This window comes from Neofelis nebulosa, chromosome 7 (genome assembly GCF_028018385.1).
Source record: "Neofelis nebulosa isolate mNeoNeb1 chromosome 7, mNeoNeb1.pri, whole genome shotgun sequence".
In the NCBI taxonomy this organism is placed as follows: Eukaryota; Metazoa; Chordata; class Mammalia; order Carnivora; family Felidae; genus Neofelis; species Neofelis nebulosa.
The window spans coordinates 146,429,594-146,453,671 of NC_080788.1; the positions used below are offsets into that span (position 1 = coordinate 146,429,594).

A 24,078-nucleotide genomic window follows, 5' to 3' on the forward strand; every position below is an offset into this window, starting at 1 on the left:
TCTGTATTTTGGGCAACTGCAACCACTGATCTAATTCCACACGTCTTTTAAATATATATATATTTAACTTTCTTTACCACATTAGTTCTTTCTTTCTTTCTTTCTTTCTTTCTTTCTTTCTTTCTTTCTTTCTTTCTTTTCTTTCGAGAGTGTGAGCAGGGGAGAGGGGCGGGGGGTGGGGAGAGAGAGAGAGAGAGAGAGAGAGAGAGAGAGAGAATATCTCAGGCAGGTTCTGTGCTCAGTGCAGAGCCCAGTGGGGGGACCGTGAGATCGTGACTTGATCCAAAATCAAGAGTCAGATAGATGCTTAACTGACTGAGCCACCCAGATGCCCTTTTTTGGGTTAATTTTTGAGAGGGGGGAAGGTTTGTTAAAATTTGTCAAACTATTGAAAATTGTATTCCCTGTTTGTAGAATGTGCGTGTATAATCTCATTGTCTGTAGGCAGTATAAATCTCATGTAAGTATAAAGGGAGTATAAATGTATGAAAAGATCAGGTGGTAGAGATGGGAAATAACATTACATGAAAATTGATAATTTGGTATGACAAAAATTCAGTATGTATGATCTAGTATAATCTTTAAAAAGTGCTTTTAGCGTCCACCCAGTTCTGGTTTAATTTCTCTGTCTTATAAAATATTCAGTGTATTCAGCATTTCTATTCTTGTCTCACTTAGGTTGGTCTATTTTTATTGTGGCCAAAGTTTCAAATCCTTTCTATATTTGAGGGTTTGAGATGTTCCTTTGCCTGCAACCCCAGGCAGTCTGGAGAGGTGCTTGTCTGTTTTCTGGGTGAACCAGCAGAAGCACAGGGTGCTTGTGGTGTGTGTACGCGTGCGTGTACAGCAGTGTGGTCACTAAAAGGTGCACCTGAACGCGGTGGAGGGAGCTTGGATTCCGTTCCTGTTCTGGGTAGTGTGGGCTACGTGTCTTCAACGGTCCGTCTCCTCATCTGTAAGTGGGAATTGTAATGATTGTTGACTAAACCACTTACAGACTTTGTCTTTTGTTCTTCTAAAACAATACACGTGGGGCCCCTGGGTGGCTCGGTTGGTTGAACGTCTGACTCTTGATCTCAGTTCAGGTCTTGGTCTCAGGATTGTGAGTTTGAGCCCCGCGTTGGGCTCCACGCTGGTAATGAACCCTACTTAAAAAAAACAAAAACCATACCCTTATGGAAATACTCCAGAAACTAAAATCCTGCACAGATGTGAGTTCTTACTATGCATAGCACGTGTATGCTTTCCCGGTTTTGTCTTTATCAAAGTTACATGCATACTTTTTTGTATTCTTTGTAGGTAGATTTTTAAAGAACAAACTTTTTAGGATAGTTTTCTGTTGACAGAAAAGTTGGAAGACAGTACAAAATCCCTGCATGCCCGCACTCAATTTCTCTTAATGTTACCATTCTACATTATTATGGCACATTAATGACAACTAAGGAACTAGCATTGGTACATAATTTTAACCAAGCTCCACATTTTATTTGGATTTTACTAGTTTTCCCCTAATATCCTTGTTCTGTTCAGAACCCCATCCAGGACACCGTATCACACGTAGCCATTGTTTTTCCTGGTCTGTGAAGTACTGGCCAGTATTTTGTAGAATAGCCCTCAACTTGCGTTTGTCTGACATTTTCCTCATGGTCGGACGGGTTTGCAGGTTTTGAGAAGAAGCTCGCCAGGCCCAATTTTGGTTTCCGAAACCATTTTACCATCAAACAAACCAAGGCCCCTTCAGATAATGGCTGATTCTAGGGCTGGGGCAGGGAGAGTACAAGACGAGCCTGGGACATCTTGTGGTGCTAGAAAGTGCAGAAGTGCTCAAAAAGCAAAGGGGTAGGAGCATGTGAAAAGAACATGAGAGCCAGTTGACAGAACTCTCACTGGCCCAAACTGAGACAGTTTGAGCCACAAAATAAATAACGTGGTATGTGTAATAACGAGTATTCTTTACATAAATCCTGAAGTATAAAACCGCTCCTGTCCATATTGACATTAATGATTAAACAAGTAAATGAGGGTTGAGGCAGAGAGGAGACACTGTCCTGTACAGAAGAACTCCAGACACCTTATAATCCCTCTTCACATTCGCCCTCCCCACCCCTCTGGGGGTGGGCTGCCCCCCTAGTGACGTGCTTCCTACAGATGAGCGTCGAAAGGACAGCTGGAGTGGGTGTGTCTAGTGGAGGTAATCCTGGCCAGGGGAGGCCTGCACAAACCACGGCAGCCGGCAGCCGGTGGTCAGGACTGGCACCGTTGCCTTTTAAGTCAGGGGGAGCACAGGACTCTGGCTGTGATGCAGTGAGAATGGTACCCGTGGGTTTCAGAGTCACATAGTTTCATAAGTGTTGGTTTTTGCCACTGGCTTGCTCCCCCTTTCCTTCTTCCTAGAAGTAACTTTTTGTTGTTGTTGTTGTTGTTTTTTAATTTTTAATCTCTTTCTTTCTTTCTCTCTTTTCCTCTTTCCCTCTCTCTTCTCTCTCTCTCTCTCTCTCTCTCTCTCTCTCTTCCTCCCTTCCTCCCTTCCTCCCTTCCTTTCTTCTTTCTTTATAATGTTTATGTTATTTTTGAGAGAGAGAGAGAGACAGAGCCCGAGTGGGGGAGGAATGGAGAAAGAGGGAGACACAGAATCTGAAGCAGGTTCCAGGCTCTGAGCTCTCAGTACAGAGCCCGATGCAGGGCTCGAACCCACAAACCACGAAATCATGACCTGAACTAAAGTCAGATGCTTAACCAACTGAGCCACCCAGCCCCCAGTAAACATTTTTTTAAAGTTTTAAAATTTATTAGGGGAGGTGAATGGGGGAGGGGCAGAGAGAGAGGATCCCAAGCAGGCTCTGTGCTCTCAGCGCAGACCCCACCTGGGGCTCGATTTCACTAACCTTGAGCCGAAATCAAGAGTCAGATGCTTAACTAACTGAGTCACCCAGGCACCCGTTTTCACTTATTATTTTAAAATTATTTAAAAAAATGTATTTATTTTTGAGAGAGAGTGCAAATGCATGAGCAGGGGTGGGTGGGTAAAGAGAGGGAAACAGAGGATCCGAAGTGGGCTCCACGTTGACAGCAGAGAGCCCGACATGGGGCTCGAACCCACAAACTGGGAGATCACGACTTGGGCCAAAGCTGGAGGCTTAACTAATAGCCACCTGTGAAACGGTCCCGTTTTCACTTCTTTTAAGTGAAATACAATTTTTACATAATTACTGCTGTTTCTAAATAACAGGCTTATGTTGCTATCTGATGATTTTTTTTTTTTTTAAGATTTTACTTTTAAGTAATCTCTGCACCCAACGAGGGCCTCACACTTACAGCCTTGAGATCAAGAGTCCGTGCTCTACTGACTGAGCCAGCCAGGCGCCCCTGATGGTTTTTCAGTTTTTGACTTCCCGTTCTAGATAATTGGGACTGAGCCCTTTCTTTGCTTCTCTTCACCACACAGGTGCTCCTCCTTTGCATCTGCATAAGCTCCCGCAGAATTTAAATTTTGTTTAGGTGTGTCTTTACCGTTTATATTCTTATGACCGTATAAATGCCAGAGCTGATTTATGTAATGAACTGTGTGATTGCTTTTCCTATTTGACCTTTTGTTTCCTTAGGAGTTAATTATCTTGTTTTCATTTCCTTTTTAAGTTGGTGCTGATTCACCCGCCGTCTCCAGCACTCGTCCGGTGGTGGGTGCAGAGCCCCGTCTTCCCCCCCGGGGGACCCTGTGCCCTGTGTTCCATGTTTTCTTCTTGACTTCTCATTTTGCTTGAGCGCATCTTCCTGTAGCCTGAGAAATGGTGCATGAGAGGTAAAAGTTTGTGAGACCTTGTATGTCTGAAAATGTTATTATTCTGTCCCCACGGTTGATGGAGAGTTTAGCTGGCTTTGGAATTGGAAATTGGAAATAATTTTCCTTCAGAGCTTTGGAGGCATTTGTTTAATTGCCTTTTGCTTCCAGTTTTGCTCTTGAGAAGTCTGAAGCCATTCTGATTGTTTAATTCTGTCTGTATGACCCCTACCCCTGAGCCCCTGGGAGCGTGTAGGAGATATATATCTATATCTGTTCTGTATCTATATATTTAAGTTTATTTATTTTGAGAGAGACAGAGACAGTGCAGGTGGGGAGAGGCATAGAGAGGGAGACAGAATCCCAAGCAGGCTCCGCACTGTCAGTGCGGAGCCTGACCTGGGGCTCCAACCCATGAAACCATGAGATCATGACCTGAGCTGAACTCAGGAGTCAGATGCTCAACCGACTTGAGTCACCCAGGTGCCGCAGGATATTCTTTTGTCACCACATTTTTATTTTCTTTAAAAAGTGTTTTTTTCATACGGTCCACATCCTATGCTTAGGACAGTGTCTGGCATAGGTAGAGTTGGTGCCCAATAAATAATTAACTGTCACTGAGCTGGTTGCATCTCTCACCTCCTCCTTTGGAGGCCAAGGCCTAGCTGTTGGTGTTCTGCAGGCCAGGTCGTAGGTGACCGTTGGATCCTTCAGCCTCACGTTGCCTCGCTCAAGTTCCTGCAGCTCACCCGCCATGGCTCAGTGGACATAGCGGGGCTCGATCTCATGAGTGAGATCATGACCTGAGCCAGGATCAAAAGTTGGTCGCTCAGCCGCCTGAGCCACCCACATGCGCCCAGAATTGTCCACTTTAAATTTGTCAGTTTTCGTCATCCCTAACAGGAGTTGATTTTGTAACACTGAAGATTTCTCTTAGTCACTGGTGTGTTAGAGCGAGTAAACCCAGTCTTGGAGCACTTAGCTGGCTCAGTTGGTAAACGTGTGGCTGTTGATCTTGGGGTCATGAGTTTGAGCCTCACGTTGGGTGTACAGATTACCTAAAATCAATAAATAAAATTTAAAAAACTCTCAGTCTTTGCCTAACAGACTGGTTATGTTAAAGGACAAATTAAGAGAATAATTTCAGTATCAGTAGGGGCTATTTTCAATTTTGCATATTACCTCTGCTTGGAGTATTTCAGAGTAGAAGTAAAGCAACAGAATATGCAAATTAATATTGCTGTCTGGTATTTTTGTCATACTTGAGTAATGGTGCGTTAGTGATATGCCGGTGTATTAGTTACTGCTGGTCGTGTCTTTAGTTACTGTCAAGGTCTAAATCCTCTCCTTATGTGTATTCCGAGAAATTCATGATACAGACGAAGATGGATGGTTCAGTTGCCTTGTCCATTTATTTTAGGTTTGAGCATGTAGGGATTTAATTTTCTTTTTATTTTTAATGAAAAAAAATTTAACGTTAAAAAAAATTATTTTAGAGGGGAGAGAGAGCATGCAAGGGTGGGGAGGGGCAGAGGGAGAGAGAGAGAGTGAGAAAATGAGAATACCAAGCAGGCTCCACACTCAGCACAGAGCCCCATGCAGGCCTTAATCCCATGACCTGAGCCGATATCAAGAGTGACCTGAACAGAAATTGACAGTGGGCTCAGTGGACAAGGTGCTCAACTGACTGAGCCACCCAGGCGCCCCTAAATTTTTTTCTGGGAGGGGGTTGGGAGGGAAGAGGGAGAGGGAGGGAGAGAATCTGAAGCAGGTTCCTGCCCAGCGTGGAGCCCTGTGCAGGGCTCGACTTCATGACCATGGGATCATGACCTGAGCTGAAATCAAGTCAGACGCTTAACTGACTGAGCCACCCTAGCGTCCCTAATTTCTTTCTTAAATCAAGGGCCTGTTTTGGTTTCCTGTATTTCCAAAGGGAAGTCAGGCCTTTGAAAGGACAACATTGTATAATTGACCCTTCAATAACACAAAGGTTCTAGGCCTCGACACCCAACACCTGACAGCCCCGTACAGTCAGAGATCTGCCTGTAACTTTGGACTCCTCAAACACTTAGCTACTAATAGCCCACTGTTGACTGGAAGCCTTGCTGATGACATAAATAATTGATAAACATGCATTTTATGTTACATATATTATACGCTATATTCTTACGATAAAGTAAGGCAGAGGAAAGAAAACTATTAAGAAAACCGTAGAGAAAATGTATTTACGTTACAATACCATAAAATATCCACGTAGACGTGGACCTGCGCAGTTCACGCTCGTGTTCAAGTGTCAGCTGGACTCCCTCACTTCTGCCCTCTGGTAGTTCATAAGAGAGCATGTCTGTTTTTATTGTTTTTCAACTGGCATCTTAGAAATAAATATTGCCGAATTTTTGGGTTACAAAATGTTACATGTAGGATTTAACTGGGGATCTGAATGTGGAGATAAACTAGGTTTCTTGGGTGTTGTGTCACATGAGTCACATGAGTGATGTGAATCCTTGGATATGAGAGTCGTGTGTATTAAAAATACACATCAAAACCATTATACTACCCAATAAAAATAGCAAAGATTGAACCATGATTTAAAATAATGGAGGGGCGCCTGGGTGGCGCAGTCGGTTAAGCGTCCGACTTCAGCCAGGTCACGATCTCGCGGTCCGTGAGTTCGAGCCCCGCGTCGGGCTCTGGGCTGATGGCTCGGAGCCTGGAGCCTGTTTCCAATTCTGTGTCTCCCTCTCTCTCTGCCCCTCCCCGTTCATGCTCTGTCTCTCTCCCAAAAATAAAAATAAAAAACGTTGAAAAAAAAAATTTAAAATAATGGAGACAAAAGTAGTTCTAAAATTAAAGAAAGGTGGAAGATTAAGCTTTAGGATTATTTTTCTCTTTATTATTTTAGGTAGTGACTTTTGTAATCTGTGGACACAGTACAGACTTTGTTGAGGATTTGAATGAGACAAGCAGCGTAATAGACCATAATAGCTTTGCCTGTTGAACGGTGGATTTGAGAGGTTTGACCATAAGAAGGGCTTCTCTTGTTTAAGGAGCTTAGTTCAGATGTCAGATTTGTCAGGTGCTGTGTTGGAGATTATGCATTGAGCACTGAGTTCTTTTGCTTTCACAGAGCAAATAATGGGACTTCAAAGAGTTCTCTCTCTCTCTCTTTTTTTGGAAGGAAAAGCATAGACATAATTTTCCATGGCTAGTAAGAATAACCTGGGGCCAGATATTGAGTGTGTTACTCAGAAGGGAAGCGGGAGGGGAGTATTTGAGTACCATGTTCCAGGTGGGTTGGCTGTCTGTTGCCCCTTACATGTGGGGATTGAGGCTCCAAGAGGTTCCACGATAGGTGAGGGATAATAGGGAGTTGGAATCAGATGTGCTGGCTCCCAAGGCTGGTTTATTCATTCATTTTAAAGTTTTTGTTAGGTTGTTTAATCTCTGCACCCAACCCGGGGCTCGAACTCACAACAGGGAGATCAAGAGTCACACGGTCTTCCACCTGAGCCAGCCGAGCACCCCGTGTTTCATTGATTTATTGAGCACATAGTTCCTGCATGCCTGTGGAGCAGCAGGCATTGTTCTGGCTGACTCATTGTTCCAGAATCACTGGGAAGCACACACAGCCCAAGAGTTGCAAGAAAGTCTTAGGGATGCTGTGGTTGCTAGGCTGACAAAGTGTGGCGTTTGAGCAGACGTAGAGTCCCAGTATTTTACCCTTTAGAAATCAGTGTAACCGTTACAAGAACCCTTTCTTTTTTCTTCCAACGTTTTTTTTTTTTTTTTTTTTTTTTTTTTTTTGGGACAGAGAGAGACAGAGCATGAACGGGGGAGGGGCAGAGAGAGAGGGAGACACAGAATCGGAAACAGGCTCCAGGCTCCGAGCCATCAGCCCAGAGCCTGACGCGGGGCTCGAACTCACGGACCGCGAGATCGTGACCTGGCTGAAGTCGGACGCTTAACCGACTGCACCACCCAGGCGCCCCACAAGAACCCTTTCAACTGAGAGTTTATTTGGCAAACTTGAGAAGTTTCTTATTTTAAGCGAACTCTTACCTTTCTTTTAGTTTTCTGCCATTTTGTTCAGGGACCGCTCTTTACCTTCACCTAGATGCATATATGTCTTCGCCTGAGGTTTCTTCTAGTTTCTTGTGGCACTTTCTTCACTTAATTTTTTTAATCAAAATGGAATTTAGTGTACAGTGACAGTAGAAATACAACACCTTTTTTTTCCCCTTTAGCACTCTTTTTTATATAAGCTAGGTCATAATGACTTAGCCTAGAACTTGAGAGAGCTACGGAGCAGTCTAAGCATGTATGCTGCTGTGGGTTTCCCTCTGAAGAAGTGGCATGTGTAGGTCTATTTATATGATGGTGGGTTGGATGAGGGGGTATGGAAACTGCTATGATTGAGGGGTACCTGAGGGTGGCATGAGGTATGAGCTCGGGAAATGGAAGATTTGGAGAGTCCTCTGACTGAACCACAATATTTGAAATGTCTTGTAAGATAGTAAATATATTCTTTGTTTATATTAGAGGGGAGAAGTTGCCTCAATGGATAGAAATTTAAGGAGGGAGATTGAACTCAGCAAAAGGAATAACTTTCTAACTACCTATCCGAGCAGTCTAACAAGGAATCAGCTGTCTTGCAAAGTACTGAGGCCCATGTCAGAGGTGTGTCTGCAGGTGTTGAGCTGTCACTTATCAGGGATGTTCCTGATTGCTTAGCTCCCAGGTGGAAACTGCACTGATTACGGTCAGCCACTGTGCTTGGTGACTCAGCTGCATTCTCCTGTGCCTTTAACTGCCCGGACAGTAGGCCCCCTCTAATCCCTGGGACCCAGGGTAGTTTGGGGACTTCGCCTGTGCTGTGGTGGTGGAACCAGGCTCTGCACCTGCTTGCTCTGGATTCTGAGGCCCATGCTTTCCACATAGCACCCCGTCCTCTCAGTGCCTTTATTTTTTAGTTTATTTATTTTGAGAGAGAGAGAGGGTGTATTAGTCGGGGAGGGGCAGAGAGAGAGAGAGGGAGAGAGAGAGAGAGAGAGAGAGAGAGAGAGAGAGAGAGAGAGAGAATCCCAAGCAGGCTGCACACTGTCAGTGCAGAGCCCAGGGTGGGGCTCTAACTCACAAACCTCGGGGTCATGACCTGGGCTAAAGTAAGCCCTGTAGGCGCCCATCATCTCCGTTCTTAAGAGAGCTAAGTGCCTCCCAAGAGCATTTGGATTCTTAACTGATTTTCTGTTAAGAACAAGTTAAAAAGAAATCCACCTTAACTGCTCCCCCACCCTTTTATTTGTGCCTGTCCAGATGACATTTGTATTTATTATCCTTGTCTGTGGTTAAAGCCTCTACGAGAGTGTGAGCACGCGGTGCAGTGTCACCAGTTCTGTTGCATATTCCCTGAGGAATTCAATTTGGATTTCTTTTTTTAAATTTGTTTATTTTTAGTAATCTCTACACGCAACGTGGGGCTCAAACTCATGACCCTGAGATCAAGAGTCACACGCTCTACCGACTGAGCCAGCCAAGTGCCCCAGATTTGGTTTTCTTCAAATGTGTTGACTTATTCTTTAAATGTATTTACTTACTTGAAGTATCACCTCAGTTAAACGATTAAATTTTCCCATTTTGTTGTGATTTTTTTTCCTATGAATCCTACCTGGTAGGATTTTGCTATTCCTGTTTCAACTCTTTGCCCCTCCCCATTTTTTCTCTTTTGCATAAGCAAAACTGCCCTCTCTTCCCCTTTTATCAGCCTCCACTCGAACCTCTAAGGATAGGACACTGACCATCTTTGTGATGGGTTGGGATTTAATTTTTTTTTTTTTTAAGTTTTAAATGTTAGATCTATAGTTAACATGCAGCGTGATGTTAGTTTGAGGTGGACAATATAGTGATTCAACAATTGCATAGGTCCCCTGGTGGTCATCTCAAGTGCACTCCTTAATCCCTATCACTTACTTCCCCCATCCCCCCATCTACCTCCCTGCTGGTGACCATCGGTGTGTTCTCTGTAGTTACGAGTCTGTTTCTTGGTTTGCCTCTCTCTGTCTTTCCTTTCTTGTTGGTTTTGTTTCTTAAATTCCACATATGAGTGAAATCATATGGGATTTGTCTCTCTCTGACTTATTTCACTTAGCGTTACACCCTCTAGATCCATAGAGGTTGCAAGTGGCAAGATTTCCTTCTTTTTTTTTTTAATGGTTGCGTAATACTCCATTTTTGTCCATTCATCAGTCCATAGACGTTTGGGCTTACCATAATTTGGCTATTGTTGATAATGCGGATGTAAACATTGGCGTGCGTGTATCCCTTCAAATTAGTGTTTTTATATTTTTCGGGTAAATACCTGGTAGTTCAGTTACTGGATTGTAGGGTAGTTCTGTTTTTAACTTTCTGGGGAATGGACAGGATTCATGGACATTGACACTATTTACTGCCCATTCATGCCGAGACAGGTGGTTTGGGTAATGAAGTTGCTCTCACTTCTCACTAGAGTCTCCAGACTCTCCTTTGCATCCCCGAGTTTACTAGTGTCTGAAAAGACTCCGAGAAGGTGCTGGCTAGGTGTTCTGCTTTCCAGGGAGAGGCATGAGCCTCATTCTGGCAGGGGGCTAGGGAAGCAAGTGCAGCGTATCTGCTGGGCTGTGATCATGCCACCACCACCGAGTTGTCTTCCCTTTCCTGGCACTGCCCGGCCCCATTCATTCTCCCCGCCGGCTCCTGCCTTCAGAATGCAGCTGTCCTCTGGCTTACTCCCCTGGACTCTGGCCTTGTCACCACGAGCCTCGAGCACCATGACCTGTGGCCTGACGAGGCTGCTCGCAGGCAGTGGGTGCTTTCCCGCCTCTGCCCTGGCCCCTGTTGCTTCCCTGGCTGGGAGTGCCCTCTGCACTCCCGTCTGGAGGAGATGGGCTCATCCGGTAAGACTGCCTTACCTCAGGAGCGGTTTCTTCGTGTGTCTGGCCTCCCCTCTCCAGTGGAGGTGCCTGCTGTTCCCCCCCCCAGTTCGTGCTCCCACCTCGCAGGTCCCGACAGTGCCTTTAGCTCTTGCTGCTCGTATATGCTTAGTTTATCTTCTGGTAGCCTGTGGGTCCCAGCTGTCTGCATTCTAGGCCCTAGCGTGGAGTTTCAGTAAGACACTTGGATCTTCTAGTTTGGGGCAAAAAAGACTAAAATGCTGCATCATTTGGAAATTGCTGCCAAAGGTGGAGAGGGAGGTCTTCAGTTTGATTTTCCTCTTTTCTCTAGAGACACCTGCTCTGGACATCCACCTCTTCACCATCCTCCTCACTGTGCATGACGATCAGGCTGACACTTTGACGTAGTGCCGTTGAGATGTGAGCATTGGAAGCTGCTCCTGAAATGTTTTGTTAATTTGTTCAGCAAATATGTAGTTAGCATTTACTGTGTGACAGACTGGGACCGAGGCGGCCTGCTCTCCTGGATTTGCAGTGGGGTTGGAGAGCCATAAAGTAGATACATGACAGATGTAATGGTAATACAGACTGTCAGGTAGAGGAGTTACCTCTGTTCTTTTGTTGTTTTCTGAGTTCTTTGTGGTACAGAGGTGGATTTCTCTGAATAGTCCTACAGAGATAGCCTCTAAATTTCAAGAGAAATTGGCTCTCTTTATTTTCAGCTGGTCAGTTAAAAGGATTACTGGTTTTTTTTTTTTAATTTAATGTTTAATTTTTAAAAATTTACATCCATACTAGCATATAGTGCAACACTGATTTCAGGAGTAGGTTCCTTAGTGCCCCTCCCCCACTTAGCCCATCCCCCCCCACAACCCCTCCCTTAACCCTCAGTTTGTTCTCCATATTTATGAGTCTCTTCTGTTTTGTCCCCCTCCCTGTTTTTATTTTATTTTTGTTTCCCTTCCCTTATGTTCGTCTGTTTTGTCTCTTAAAGTCCTCATATGAGTGAAGTCATGTGATTTTTGTCTTTCTCTGACTAATTTCACTTAGCATAATACCCTCCAGTTCCATCCACGTAGTTGCAAATGGCAAGATTTCATTCTTTTTGATTGCTGAGTAATACTCCATTTTGTGTGTGTGTGTGTGTGTGTGTGTGTGTGTATACACACACACACACCACATCTTCTTTATCCATTCATCCGTTGATGGACATTTGAGCTCTTTCCATACTTTGGCTTTTGTCGATAGGGCTGCTATAAACATGGGGGTGCGTGTGTCCCTTCGAAACAGCACACCTGCATCCCGTGGATAAATGCCTAGTAGTGCAATTGCTGGGTCGTAGGGTAGTTCTATTTTTAGTGTTGTGAGGAACCTCCATACTGTTTTCCAGAGTGGCTGCACCAGCTTGCATTCCTAAGGAATTGACTTTTTGCAGTTATGCAAAAATAGCAATGTTCCACTGTAAAACTGTGTGTACAGTTATTAACATGGCCCTTTCATTAACTGCTTGGAGCCTTTACTCCCAAATCCTGGAATGAGTGGCCTGTATTTGGTATTTTGACACTGCTTCCCTTCACGCACCACAGTACCTGCATTCACCAGCTGGTCTGCCAGGGCTCAGGAGCTGCCCTAGGGCCTGTGATTTAGTGGGGCATGAGATAAAGTCCCTGGCCTTTTTTTTTTTTTTTTTTTTTAATGTTTTTCTTTATTTTTGAGAGAAAGAGACAGAGTGCCAGTGGAGTAGGGGCAGAAAGAGGGAGACAACCGATCTGAAGCAGGCTCTGAGCTGACAGCAGAGAGCTCAGGGTGGGGCTCGAACTCATGAGCCATGAGATCATGACCTGAGCTCAAGTTGGACTTCTAACTGATGGAGCCACCCAGGTGCTCTGAGTCTCTTGCTTTTTATTTTTTTTTGTGTGTTTTAAGAGCTTATATATTTGTTTTGAGGGAGAGAGCAGGAGAGAGTGCACGGGGGAGGGGCAGAGAGAGAGGGAGAGAGAGAATCCCAAGCAGGCTCCATATGGTCAGCACAGAGCCCGTCGCAGGGCTCCATCCCACGAACTGTGAGATCATGACCTGAGCTGAAATCAAGAGCCAGATGCTTGGAGCACCTGGGTGGCTCAGTCAGTTAAGTGTCTGACTTCATCTCAGGTCATGATCTCACAGTTTGTGAGTTTGAGCCCTGTGTTGGGCTCTGTGCTGACAGCTCAGAGTCTGCTTCCTATCCTCTGTTCCTCTCTCTCTGCCTCCCCCCCCCCCCATTCACTCAAAAAATAAACGTAAAAAAGTCAGATGCTTAACCAACTGAGCCACCCAGGTGCCCCCCCCCCCCCCCCCCCCCGCCCTTGCCTTTTAAGTAGAGCTTACATTCAAGGCTGGAAGGCAGTATGTGGAAACAAACAAGATTTCAGGTGGTGCTAAGTGCTCTGGAGGAAATTACTTTGATGTGTAATCTGACTTCAATCCCTGTCTGTGAACAGCCTTTCTTTTTTAAATGTTTTTTTTTTTTTAAGATTTAAAAAAAATTAAAAAAAAATTTTAATGTTTATTTACTTTTGAGATAGAGCGTGAGCAGGGGAGGGGCAGAGAGAGAGGGAGACACAGAATCCAAAGCAGGCTCCCGGCTCTGAGCTGTCAGAGCCTGATGCAGGGCTCGAACTCAAGGACAGTGAGATCATGACCTGAGCCGAAGTCAGAGGCTTAGGCTTAACCGACTGAGCCACCCGGGTGCCCCATAAAAATCTTTTTTATTTTAAAGAGGGAGAATGAGGGAGGGAGGGTCAGAGATAGGGAGAGAGTGGGAGAGAGAATCCCAAGCAGGCTCTGCGCTGTTAGTGCAGAGCCCAATGTGGGGCTCACTCACAAACTGAGATCAGGACCTGAGCTGAAATCAGGTGTCCAATGCTTAACCAACTGAACCACCCAGGTGCCCCCTGAACAACCTTCTTTAATATTCACTGTGGCCTTTTCTTTTCTTTTCTTTTCTTTTCTTTTCTTTTCTTTTCTTTTCTTTTCTTTTCTTTTCTTTTTTTTTTCTTTTTCTTTTCTTTTCTTTTCTTTTCTTTTCTTTTCTTTTCTTGTTTTTAATATTTTTTGTTTGTTTATTTTTATTTTTTATTTTTTTTATTATTTTTTTTTCCCGTTTTTTATTTATTTTTGGGACAGAGAGAGACAGAGCATGAACGGGGGAGGGGCAGAGAGAGAGGGAGACACAGAATCGGAAACAGGCTCCAGGCTCCGAGGCATCAGCCCAGAGCCTGACGCGGGGCTCGAACCCACGGACCGCGTGATCGTGACCTGGCTGAAGTCGGACGCTTAACCGACTGCGCCACCCAGGCACCCCTGTTTGTTTATTTTTAGAGAGAGAAAGCACAAGTGGGGGAGGGGCAGAAAGAGAGAGACACAAAATCTGAAGCAGCTCCAGGCTCTGAGCTGTCAGAGCCTGATGCGGGGCTCGAACCCACAAGCTGTGAGATCATGACAGACGCTCAGCAGACTGAACCACCCAGGCACCCTGTTCCTCTCCTTTCTCTTTCTCTTCCTCTCTCTCTCTCTCTCTCCCTCCCTCTCCCTCCCTTCCTCCCTTCCTCCCTAAAACTGAGTTATGGGATTTAAAAACATCCACAAACCTAGACAGTTGGTAAAGTGGGGACAGTTGCTTAGTGTCCACAGTCACCATGATTTTGCTGATGCTGTTTTATGCCCCTTTCATTTTTCTTTCTCATTGTAATTTTAGAGCCCGTTCCAGACACTGTATGATTTCATGAAATGTTGTTGGCCTCTCGGCTATTCTGATCCCAGAGGCCCGCGGGGCCCCCGTTCTCCTTGAGTCTTTACAGTGCTAATGATCCTGCTCATGTCACTCTCTCACCGTGTTTCAGACGGACCTAGTCCTTCTCCTGCTACTCTGATTGTTCCCATGTTCCTTTGCTGGTTTTCTTCCTTCTTCCAACTGTGACCACTTCTCAAGGCTTTGTCTGGTAAATATGTTACCAAGAATTTACTGTCCTTTCTGCATTTCATTAAGGGGGAAAAAAGCTTGCAAACATTCAGAGAACTTTTGTTCACTGAGGCTTTGTGCTTTGGAAATGCCATTTGGTGGTTTTGCTGCTTTTAATCTTTGGCATTAATTTCAGTTGCTGTCATTTGTTCCATTAAAAAGAATTCAGACCTAAGCCAGAAAAATAATTAAATTGGTCTGCAAAGGGAAAACAAACAGTACAGTATTTCAACAAGTCACAAATACATGTTTATTATTCACCTAAAAAAATGTTAATTTAAGACTCTTCACACAATGTCTTTTATTAAAGATGTAACATAAATCAAACCTGTAATGAGATACCTAATTTGTTTTCCTTTTTCCATTCTAGAATGTATGACAACATGTCCACAATGGTGTATATAAAGGAAGACAAGTTGGAGAAGCTTACACAGGATGAGATTATTTCTAAGACAAAGCAAGTGATTCAGGGGCTGGAAGCTCTGAAGAACGAGCATAATTCCATTTTACAAAGTTTACTGGAAACACTGAAGTGTTTGAAGAAAGATGATGAAAGTAATCTGGTGGAGGAGAAATCAAACATGATCCGGAAGTCACTGGAAATGCTGGAGCTTGGCCTGAGTGAGGCACAGGTATACGTGAGGTCGCCTCAGACAGGAACATGCACTTGACAGTCTGGAGGAATGGAGACTTCATCTGAAATACGTAGTTTAATTAAACTAGAGGGAAGATACTTACAGAATAACATAGATCAGCTTGTATGTAATATAAATGGTGATTGATTTGGGTATGTCTGAGTTTTAACAAGTAGAGGCAGTAAAATGGAGGTAACCCTGTTTGTCATTTAGGATTTGATTTTGGCTGCATGTGTCATAAATGAAAACAGTGGCTTAAACATCACAGACGTGTATAAGAGAAATACCAAGGTAGGCCTCCCCAGACAGGTTGTGTAGCTGCACAGTCCTCAGGGATGCCCAGGCCTCTGCATGATGCTGCACACAGCTTCTTTTGTGGAGTCAGAGCTACAACCTTTTATGGAGTCCAGCTGCAGCCACACGACCACATTCTAGGATAGGGAAGGGACAGGAAGGGTGTGCCTCCTCCCTTTACTTCCTCCAGCTGGTACACAGCACTGCTTACATTTCTTTGGCCACACCTTGTTTCATGGCCACACCTAGTTGTGGGGGAGACTGGGGAATGCTGCCCTGCCCACTTACATTTCCACCTTCTTAAGCCTGAGGAAGAAGGGAGAATGGATATTGGCCAACAGCTAATAGTCTCTGCAGTACCCTAAGACAAGATTGCTAAACCTTTGTGGGTTTGTTTGCTTTTTAAGGGCTTATTTATTTATTTTTGAGAGAGAGAGGGCAGCGGAGGGGCAGAGAGAGGACAGAGGACGCCAAGGGAGCTCTGTGCTGATGGCAGAGAGTTCCACGTGGGCCTCAAACTCACAAACCGTGAGATCATGGCCTGAGCCATCCAGGTGCCCCTAAACCTTTGTGTTTTTTTTTTTTTTTTTTTTTTTTTTTTTTTAATGTTTCTTTATTTTTGAGACAGAGAGAGACAGAGCATGAACGGGGGAGGGTCAGAGAGAGAGGGAGACACAGAATCTGAAGCAGGCTCCAGGCTCTGAGCTGTCAGCACAGAGCCCGACGCGGGGCTCGAACTCACAGACCGTGAGATCATGAACTGAGCCGAAGTCGGAAGCTCAACCGACTGAGCCACCCAGGTGCCCCTAAACCTTTGTTTTTTGAGTAAACCTTTGTTTTTATCATGCTGGACATACAGGTGAAAAATTAGAAACAGCTAGGTGGTGACTGTTCCCCTGATAACTGTTGGCTCTGCCAGCACATTTCAGGTAAAATTACATACACTGAAATGTGGCCTCTTTTTTTCTTGGCTCTCCTCTTGTGCGGTGAATGAAGAAAGAAGTGGGGCCTGCTAGGTTACTAAGTCCCACGTCCATGAAGAGGACACTGTTCTATTCCACAGTGACTATCCATACCCGCATTCTAGAGTTTTTCATTCCCACTGTGTGAAAGACTAATTGTGGAACTTTAACTGTGTCTGCTTATTGTGAGTCTGTTATAAGGCAAATTCTGTCGAAAAGTGATATGAATATGGACTTCCTTTTTAGTTTGGCAAGTCCTAGGGTTAAGAACAAAGGAGAAAAAGGCCTTACTTTCTGGAGTTCAGGTTGGAGACTAGGAGGATGGTAGAGGGGTCTAAAGACAGAACGGACTGGGGCCGACTTTTCCCAGCTCACTCTGCGCGTACACTTCTAGGAGCTTGCTAATGCCTCAGGCAGGTCTGTCCCTGAAACTAATCAGTGTACCACAGGCAGAGCCCTGGGGACGTCACCACATTTTACAGCCTGGACTTAAGCTTAGGAATGCAAAGTACATTCTGACAGCCTGGCAAGCTACAAAGATTTCTTCCCTTACCTTGGAACATCGAAGATTTGTCTGCCCGCCCTTCTCTGGCTCTGTCCCCAGCCCCTCCCTGAGTGACCCCCGTACACATAGGCCTGCTTGGGCACACACTCTCAGATGTGGAAAAGGGTCTCTGGGAAATTATGTTGGAGACGCTTAGATAGAAAGTAGAAAAGTAACAGTTTTGTCAGAAGAGTTAGCCGTGTGTCCATTGCTAGTCTATTTGAGATGCTGTCAAGCGGCAGAGCAGCGTGGGGTTCCTGTACGTGTTCTGAGTGCACGCCCCTGTGTACGTGAGACCGAGGGTGGGAAGGGAAGTGAGCAGCAGTGGTACTTGTCCGTGTCACAGCACATCCCTGCCCGCGTGAGGAGAGCAGGCACAGTGTGCGCGTGGGTGGGAGGGGGACGTGTGGGCCGGACCCTGCAGTGCTGTCAGCGCTTCTGTCTGTCCAGGTTATGATGGCTTTGTCCAATCACCTGAATGCTGTCGAGTCGGAGAAACAGAAGCTGCGGGCACAGGTTCGTCGCCTGTGCCAGGAGAATCAGTGGCTGCGGGATGAATTGGCCAACACGCAGCAGAAATTACAGAAGAGTGAGCAATCTGTGGCTCAACTGGAGGAAGAAAAGAAGCATCTGGAATTCATGAATCAGTTAAAAAAATACGATGATGACATCTCTCCATCCGTAAGTGGTTCAGAAGGAATGCAGTATTGACAGTTAACCCTGCTGTAGTTAGTAGGTTCTTTTAGTAAAGCTGTCAGTGTTTTCCGCCCCCGCTTTAGTGGTTGCATGTAGCAAGACCAAAGATTCTAACTTTTGGGACTTAGTCCCTGGGCAAGTCATGGAGGTTCTCCTTGCCATGTGCTTTTCATATATGTGTTTGCAAGTTCTTTTTTTAAGTTTGTTTTTGAGAGCGAGAGAGAGAGAGCACATGCGCGTGAGCGAGGGAGGGACAGAGACAGAGAGAGAAAGAGAGAATGAATGAACGAGTGAATCTATCCCAAGCAGGATCCAGACTGTCAGCGCAGAGCCCGACGTGGGGCTTGATCTCAGGAACTATGAGATCATGACCTGAGCCGAAATCAAGAGTTGGACACTCAACCGCGTGAGCCCCCTGGGCGCCCCTCATATGTGTGTTTTAGAACAGTGGTCAGAAACGTAAAAATACTTTGTAAATGTGAGGCACGATGCACAGAGGCACTTGACAAGGTTTGTCCCGGCTGGAGATCTCTTGAACGTTTTAACCCATGGAGTCTGGCTTCCACACCCAGCGCACTGCTGGAGCTCTCTCAGGTCAGCGTGTGTCCCACGCAGTCATTTGTCATCTAGCCTTGTGATCTGTAACTAAGTCTGTGGCCTGTGGTGCTGTGGGTCTTGACTTTCTCTTTGAGACTCTCTTCCCCCTGCTCCCAGGACACCACCTGGGTCTCCTGCTCCTTCACTCATGTTTCCTTCTTGCCTACTTAGGCTTGGAATGTTAGGGTTCACCAGGGATTTTGCTTTTCTCCTTTTTTGTTGATTCTCTTTGGTGGTTCATCTCAGTCTTGATTATTTTCCATCCACCATTTATATCTGTTCAGTTAACAACTTTAAAAGAAATTTTGGACTAATTTCATTATTATTTTTTATTATTATTTTTTAAATGTTTATTTTGAGACAGAGTGCACGTGCACAAGCTGGGAGGGCAAGAGAGATGGAAAAACAAAGCAGATGCCAGGCTCCAAGCTGTCAGTGCAGAGTCCAACGTGGGGCTCGAACCCCAAACTGTAAGATCACGACCTGAGCTGAAATCAGATGCCTAACCGACTGAGCCACCCAGCCACCCTGTAGTAATTTTAGATTCACAGAAAAGTTGAAAAGATAGTGAAGAGAATTCCCATATATCCTTTACTCAGTTTCCCCTAATGTCACATCTCCTGTCACCACGGTGCGTGTCTTCATCCACTCTGGCCACTGTGATGGAATACCATAGGCCACGTGACTTATTTCTCCTGCTTCCGAGATCAGGGTGTCAGCAGTCGGGTGCTTGGCGAGGGCCTTTTTCCTGGCTGTGTCCTCACATGGCCTCCCTTCGCGCGTGGGTAGAGGAAGAGAGCGAGAGAGCAGTCTAGTGTCTTTTTCTTTTTCCTCTTCGTGTAAGGAAGGACACCAGTCCTGTCATGACGTCCCCATCCTCATGACTTCATCTAACCCACGTTGCCTCTGAAAGGCCCCTTCTCCACGCGCCATCATGTTGAAGGTTAGGGCTTTAGTAGAGGATTTGGGTGGGGGTGGGGGCACATCAGTCCACAGCACCCTGTTTTGTTAGGCTTGCCGTATTGCGCCCTTGTGGAGTAACTGAACGTTTTGCTGTAAAAGCAGCACTGCTATACACTGCTGTTGGAATGAGAATAAATGGAGATGCTGAAGCCAGCCAGCGATTCACCTAGAATACTGGATAGTTTTGGAAGCTTTCATAGAGACTTTGAAAACTTTTTATTTTGAAAAAATATCTAGCTTGGAGAAGTGAGCTAACAGTGAGCTAACTCTGCCTCTCAGCATCTACACAAACGACCGTTTCTTGTGAACTGTGTTCGAATAAGTGGCATACCTCATGCCACATTCCCCTGCTGCTGGGCCTATCCCCCTGGCATGAGGACAGACTCCTGTGGAATCCAGGGCCAGGTCAAGTCAGGCAGTTTAACACAGGCACAGTCGTCACCTGCTCTTCACTTTGTCCTGATTGTCTTGGCAGAGCCCTTCGTAGCACTGTTTCACCATGGCAGCGTCTGGTTCACTTAGTCGTCATTCATCTGAAACTGGTCTTTTTTTTTTTTTTTAATGTTTATTTATCTTAAGAGAGAGAGACAGAGTGGTGCGTGAGCGGGGAAGGGGCAGAGAGAGAGAATCCCCAAGCAGGCTCCTTGCTGTCAGTGCGGAGCCTGACGTGGAGCTCAATCCCATGAATTCTGGGATCCTGACCTGAGCCAAAATCTAGAGCTGGACGCTCAACCGACTGAGTCGCCCAGATGCCCCTGTAACAGGTCCTTTTCAAAAGAAGCAAAAAAACCCACCTTTCTTCGCTTTTCATAACATAGACATCTTTGAAGAGTATAGGCCAGTTGCTTCATAGATTGTTCCACAGTGTGGGTTTGTGTGATGTTTCTCTGTGAGTGTATTTAGACGACGCATCCCAGACAGGAATCTTATCTAGGTGACTTCTGTGTACTTCTTAGATTAACCCGTCCAGATGCGAGTGATGTGACCTGCCCCCGGGGTGATGCTGATTTCTCGCTTGGTCAAGCTGTCGTCTGTTCTGTCCATTGTGTAGCCCTGGTTTTGACCCCTGCACTAATCTGTGGGGACACTTGAGTCACAGACTCAAAGCTGGCAGGTTTCAAACTGCTCTTAGGGATCTTGTGGTGGAGGCAGTGAGCAGGGAGGAGAGATCTAGCCTCCAGGTCTGTGGCATTCAGAGATGGGCCGTTTTGGTCTGTTTTTACATACTTGGTTTCCAAGTAAAATTTATTTCAAGTAAGAGTTTCCCCTTCTCTATTTGAATTGCTTCAGAATGCAGTGAAGAATCTAAGGCAGCCTTTTGCCCCCCTCACCCCCCGCCCACCTTCCTTTAATGTTTGAGTTCTAGTCCTGCGTGCTTTTTATTACTCTTTGCTAAATTGATGGATAAGCCAAATTGTGGATAATCCTGTATTTTATTTTGTTTATTTTTTGTTGAATCATATTTATTCTCAGAAATGTCTAGTGTCTAAAACATAACTTTATAAGGTTATACATGTGAAATCTCCATGATGACAGTACATTTTATAGAACAAATATAAAATGTTTTTGCAACTTAACACAGCCCTCTGTTGTGTTTAGTCTTCCGATTTATTATCCTCCATCTTTTCTAGGTTTTCCAAGAATGCACTGTATTTGATTTTAAAACAGATGATCTTTTCTAAGATTTTTTGTTAAAATGAAATTTACACTAATGATTTCCAGTACAAGATTTATAGCACTCGTAAGACTAAAGTTGTCCTGGGTTGATTTTATAGGAGGACAAAGACACTGATTCCACCAAAGAACCTCTGGATGACCTTTTCCCAAATGATGACGACGAACCCGGCCAAGGAAGTAAGTTGGCGAAGGGGAGTGGTTAAGTGGCAGCCTAGAAACAGAAGGTGGTTTGTCCTGTTGTGATGTCATTGCCACAATCAGTGGGCATCTTCGCGCCGGTGGCCTGCCTCACGGGAGCAGCCCTCTGTGCACTTGGATGGCGTTATGTTTCCCAAAAGAACTTCAGAGAGTTTCTTGGTGGGGTACAGTAGTACGTTAGACCAGCCCCTGCGAGATAGGGTCGTGCATAGACGGTTCAGACGTGAAGTGTGGACTCTTACGGGGTTGGAAAGGCAGAATTAGTTTGGTGCCGAGGGCAGTCTGACTGCTCTGTTGGGGGCATCACACCACCCCTGACAAGTTACTGATGTTACGCAGCCTGCCTGGGGAGTGCTGCGTGGGTGTGCATAGCGTGGGGCCCGAGTGCCACCCTGGACCAAAGCTAGAGAAGAAAGGTGTAATTCAGTGGTGTCGTCCGGAGGATTTCCTCTCGGCACATCTCAAGTGAAACTCTGTCTGTGCAGTCCAGCAGCAGCACAGCAGTGCGGCGGCCGCGGCGCAGCAGGGCGGCTACGAGATCCCGGCGCGCCTGCGCACTCTGCACAACCTGGTCATCCAGTACGCCTCCCAGGGGCGCTACGAGGTGGCCGTGCCGCTCTGCAAGCAGGCCCTGGAGGACCTGGAGAAGACTTCCGGCCACGACCACCCAGACGTGGCTACCATGCTGAACATCCTGGCCTTGGTGTACAGGCTAGTAGTTCTCATTTTCTCCTCTGGTCTTTTCCCGGAGGCCGTGTTTTTAATGAACTTGCCCGTAAGCTGCTTCACCAGCTTTATTGTTCACTTCTCCTCAAACAGCCAGGGGGTTAAATTCAAAATACTCAGCGAGCTCTATGGCGAGGCTGTCACCCTGTGGAACAGATGCTGCCCAAAACGACCTAGGTCAGCCTTTCTAGAATAGCCCACATGCACCCTTCACTCTGGCCAAAGTCAACTCTTGATTTTTTCCAGCAGGCTCTGTACCAGGTTTCTTTTCTCCAGAACAGCCTTCCCACCTGTCTGTCAGCTCTCTCTCTTTTCTGAGTCTCGGATCCCACTCTCCCTTTGTCCCTGTTGTGTCGCCAGAGCCCTTAACCGCTGCCTTTCTTCTGGCGCCTGTGCACTGTGCTCGGCATCGGGGCTGTCTGCGCTTTGTTCTCTCTTCTCCCAGAGTCGTGTCCCATAAAGGTGGGGACCAGCCTGTGTCTGTGTCCCTGTCTCTCCCGTCACTCCAGCACGCTTCCTCCCTTAGGAGCCCCTGGCGAACACTTTGAAGGGAATTGAGGAATTAGCCCTTATGGCCCAGGGAATGACATGTTGGAGCCCTTTGTGCGTGTCTCTTAGCTGACCTAGCCTGAACTAGATCAGAGACGGGTGAGTGGGGACCTGAGGAGGGGGAAGTTACTACTCACACAGGAGTGGTTTGCTGTGGCCCTTCCAGTTTTGTGGGTTGCAAATAAAGGGTTTGTGTTTCTTCATTGTCCCCATTCAACATGTTTGATACACACAAGTATAGGTAGGATTTTAGGCTGGTTCCTGTGAGGCCCTAAAGAGGAATATGTAATTCCTGTCCTCAAGGAGAAGCCAGAATACTGAATTTATTTTTTTATTAAAAAAATTTTTTTTAATGTTTATTTCTTATTGAGAAACAGAGAGAGACAGAGCATGAGCGTGGGAGGGGCAGAGAGAAGGGGAGACACAGAATCCGAAGCAGGCTCCAGGCTCTGAGCTGTCAGCACAGAGCCCCATGTGGGGCTCGAACTCACAGACCATGAGATCATGACCTGAGCCGAAGTCGGACGCTTAACCGACTGAGCCACCCAGGTGCCCCCAGAACACTGAATTTAAAGCCAGGACAACTCCGTTTGTATCTCTGCTAAATGGCCCCAAGACCGAAGATGTTGTCCGGAGCCTTTAACTTTTCTGAGTCTCGGTTTTCTTCCTGGTTTTCTTTCCTGGTGTGCTGGTTCAAGGAGTGCTGGCTGGGTTTCTCATGTGTTCGAGCTGAGGCTGGCTTGTCCTTGGTTTGGGGCCACGCCTGAGAACCAGTGTGGTTGCTCTTCGTGTGACTTTGGCCAATTGGTTTATAGTCCCTGACATGTTATGGCACAGTTTAGAAGGGTGCTCAGTATACCTTGTCTCGTTTAGTTTTTGTTGTTACTAATTACAAGTTTCTAGCAGGTTTTAAAACTGTCATACTTGCTGATTTTCACAAGAAGTTTGAGCCAGTTCATAATGTGTAGTAGGATAATTGGAGGAAAAAATCTCAAAACACTTGGCCAGAATTAGTGTGCTTCAGAGGTTCCATAGGCCTTCTGAACCCTTCCCATGTTTTGTAGGACAGACTGGATTCTGTAGGGCGAAGCCTTGCTGGGCAGCTCATACTCAGTTAAGAAACATGTGTGCTAGCTTTTGTAATCACATTGTCAGTACATAAACCAAGGTGGGCAGAGGCTGGGTCTGGTCTGATGGTGTTTCTGTCTTACCACAGTCAAAAAAATATCCTCATTCCTCTTACTACAAGCAAATGGTGGCAAGTTGCATACCAGATTAAGACACTATAATGTGCCATATTTATTTTTAACTAGCTTTTTCATTATACACATAGCATATCATTACCTTCCAAAGCAACTCTGTGAGTTAGGTCATACACTTCCTTTCTAGATGGGCTGATTGGGACTGTGGGAGGCTTCTTCGTGTCCCAAAGCCTTGTAGCCGGTAACTGGCAGAGCCTGGGCTCAGATGCTGGCATCAGTTCTGTTAGAAGGTGAAGCTGTGCCCACTTTCTGGGCTGGCTCACTTGTTCTG

General features: G+C 45.7%; 1 protein-coding gene across 13 annotated transcripts in view; it reads left to right on the forward strand.

Annotated features, from left to right (window-relative positions):
* Positions 1–24,078, forward strand: part of KLC1 (kinesin light chain 1) — a 68,724-nt gene that overhangs the window by 15,003 nt on the left and 29,643 nt on the right. For 7 of the 13 annotated variants that reach the window (XM_058740400.1, XM_058740407.1, XM_058740406.1 and 4 more), the window contains 4 exons: positions 15,075–15,336; positions 17,590–17,820; positions 21,171–21,249; positions 21,756–21,981. In XM_058740400.1, coding sequence (XP_058596383.1) covers positions 15,076–15,336; positions 17,590–17,820; positions 21,171–21,249; positions 21,756–21,981 — 797 coding nt within the window. In that variant the 5' untranslated portion in view covers position 15,075. Of the gene's footprint in view, positions 1–3,636; positions 3,800–14,585; positions 14,685–15,074; positions 15,337–17,589; positions 17,821–21,170; positions 21,250–21,755; positions 21,982–24,078 lie in introns of those variants that run through there. The other 6 variants (XM_058740399.1, XM_058740398.1, XM_058740401.1 and 3 more) reach the window with 6 other exon arrangements.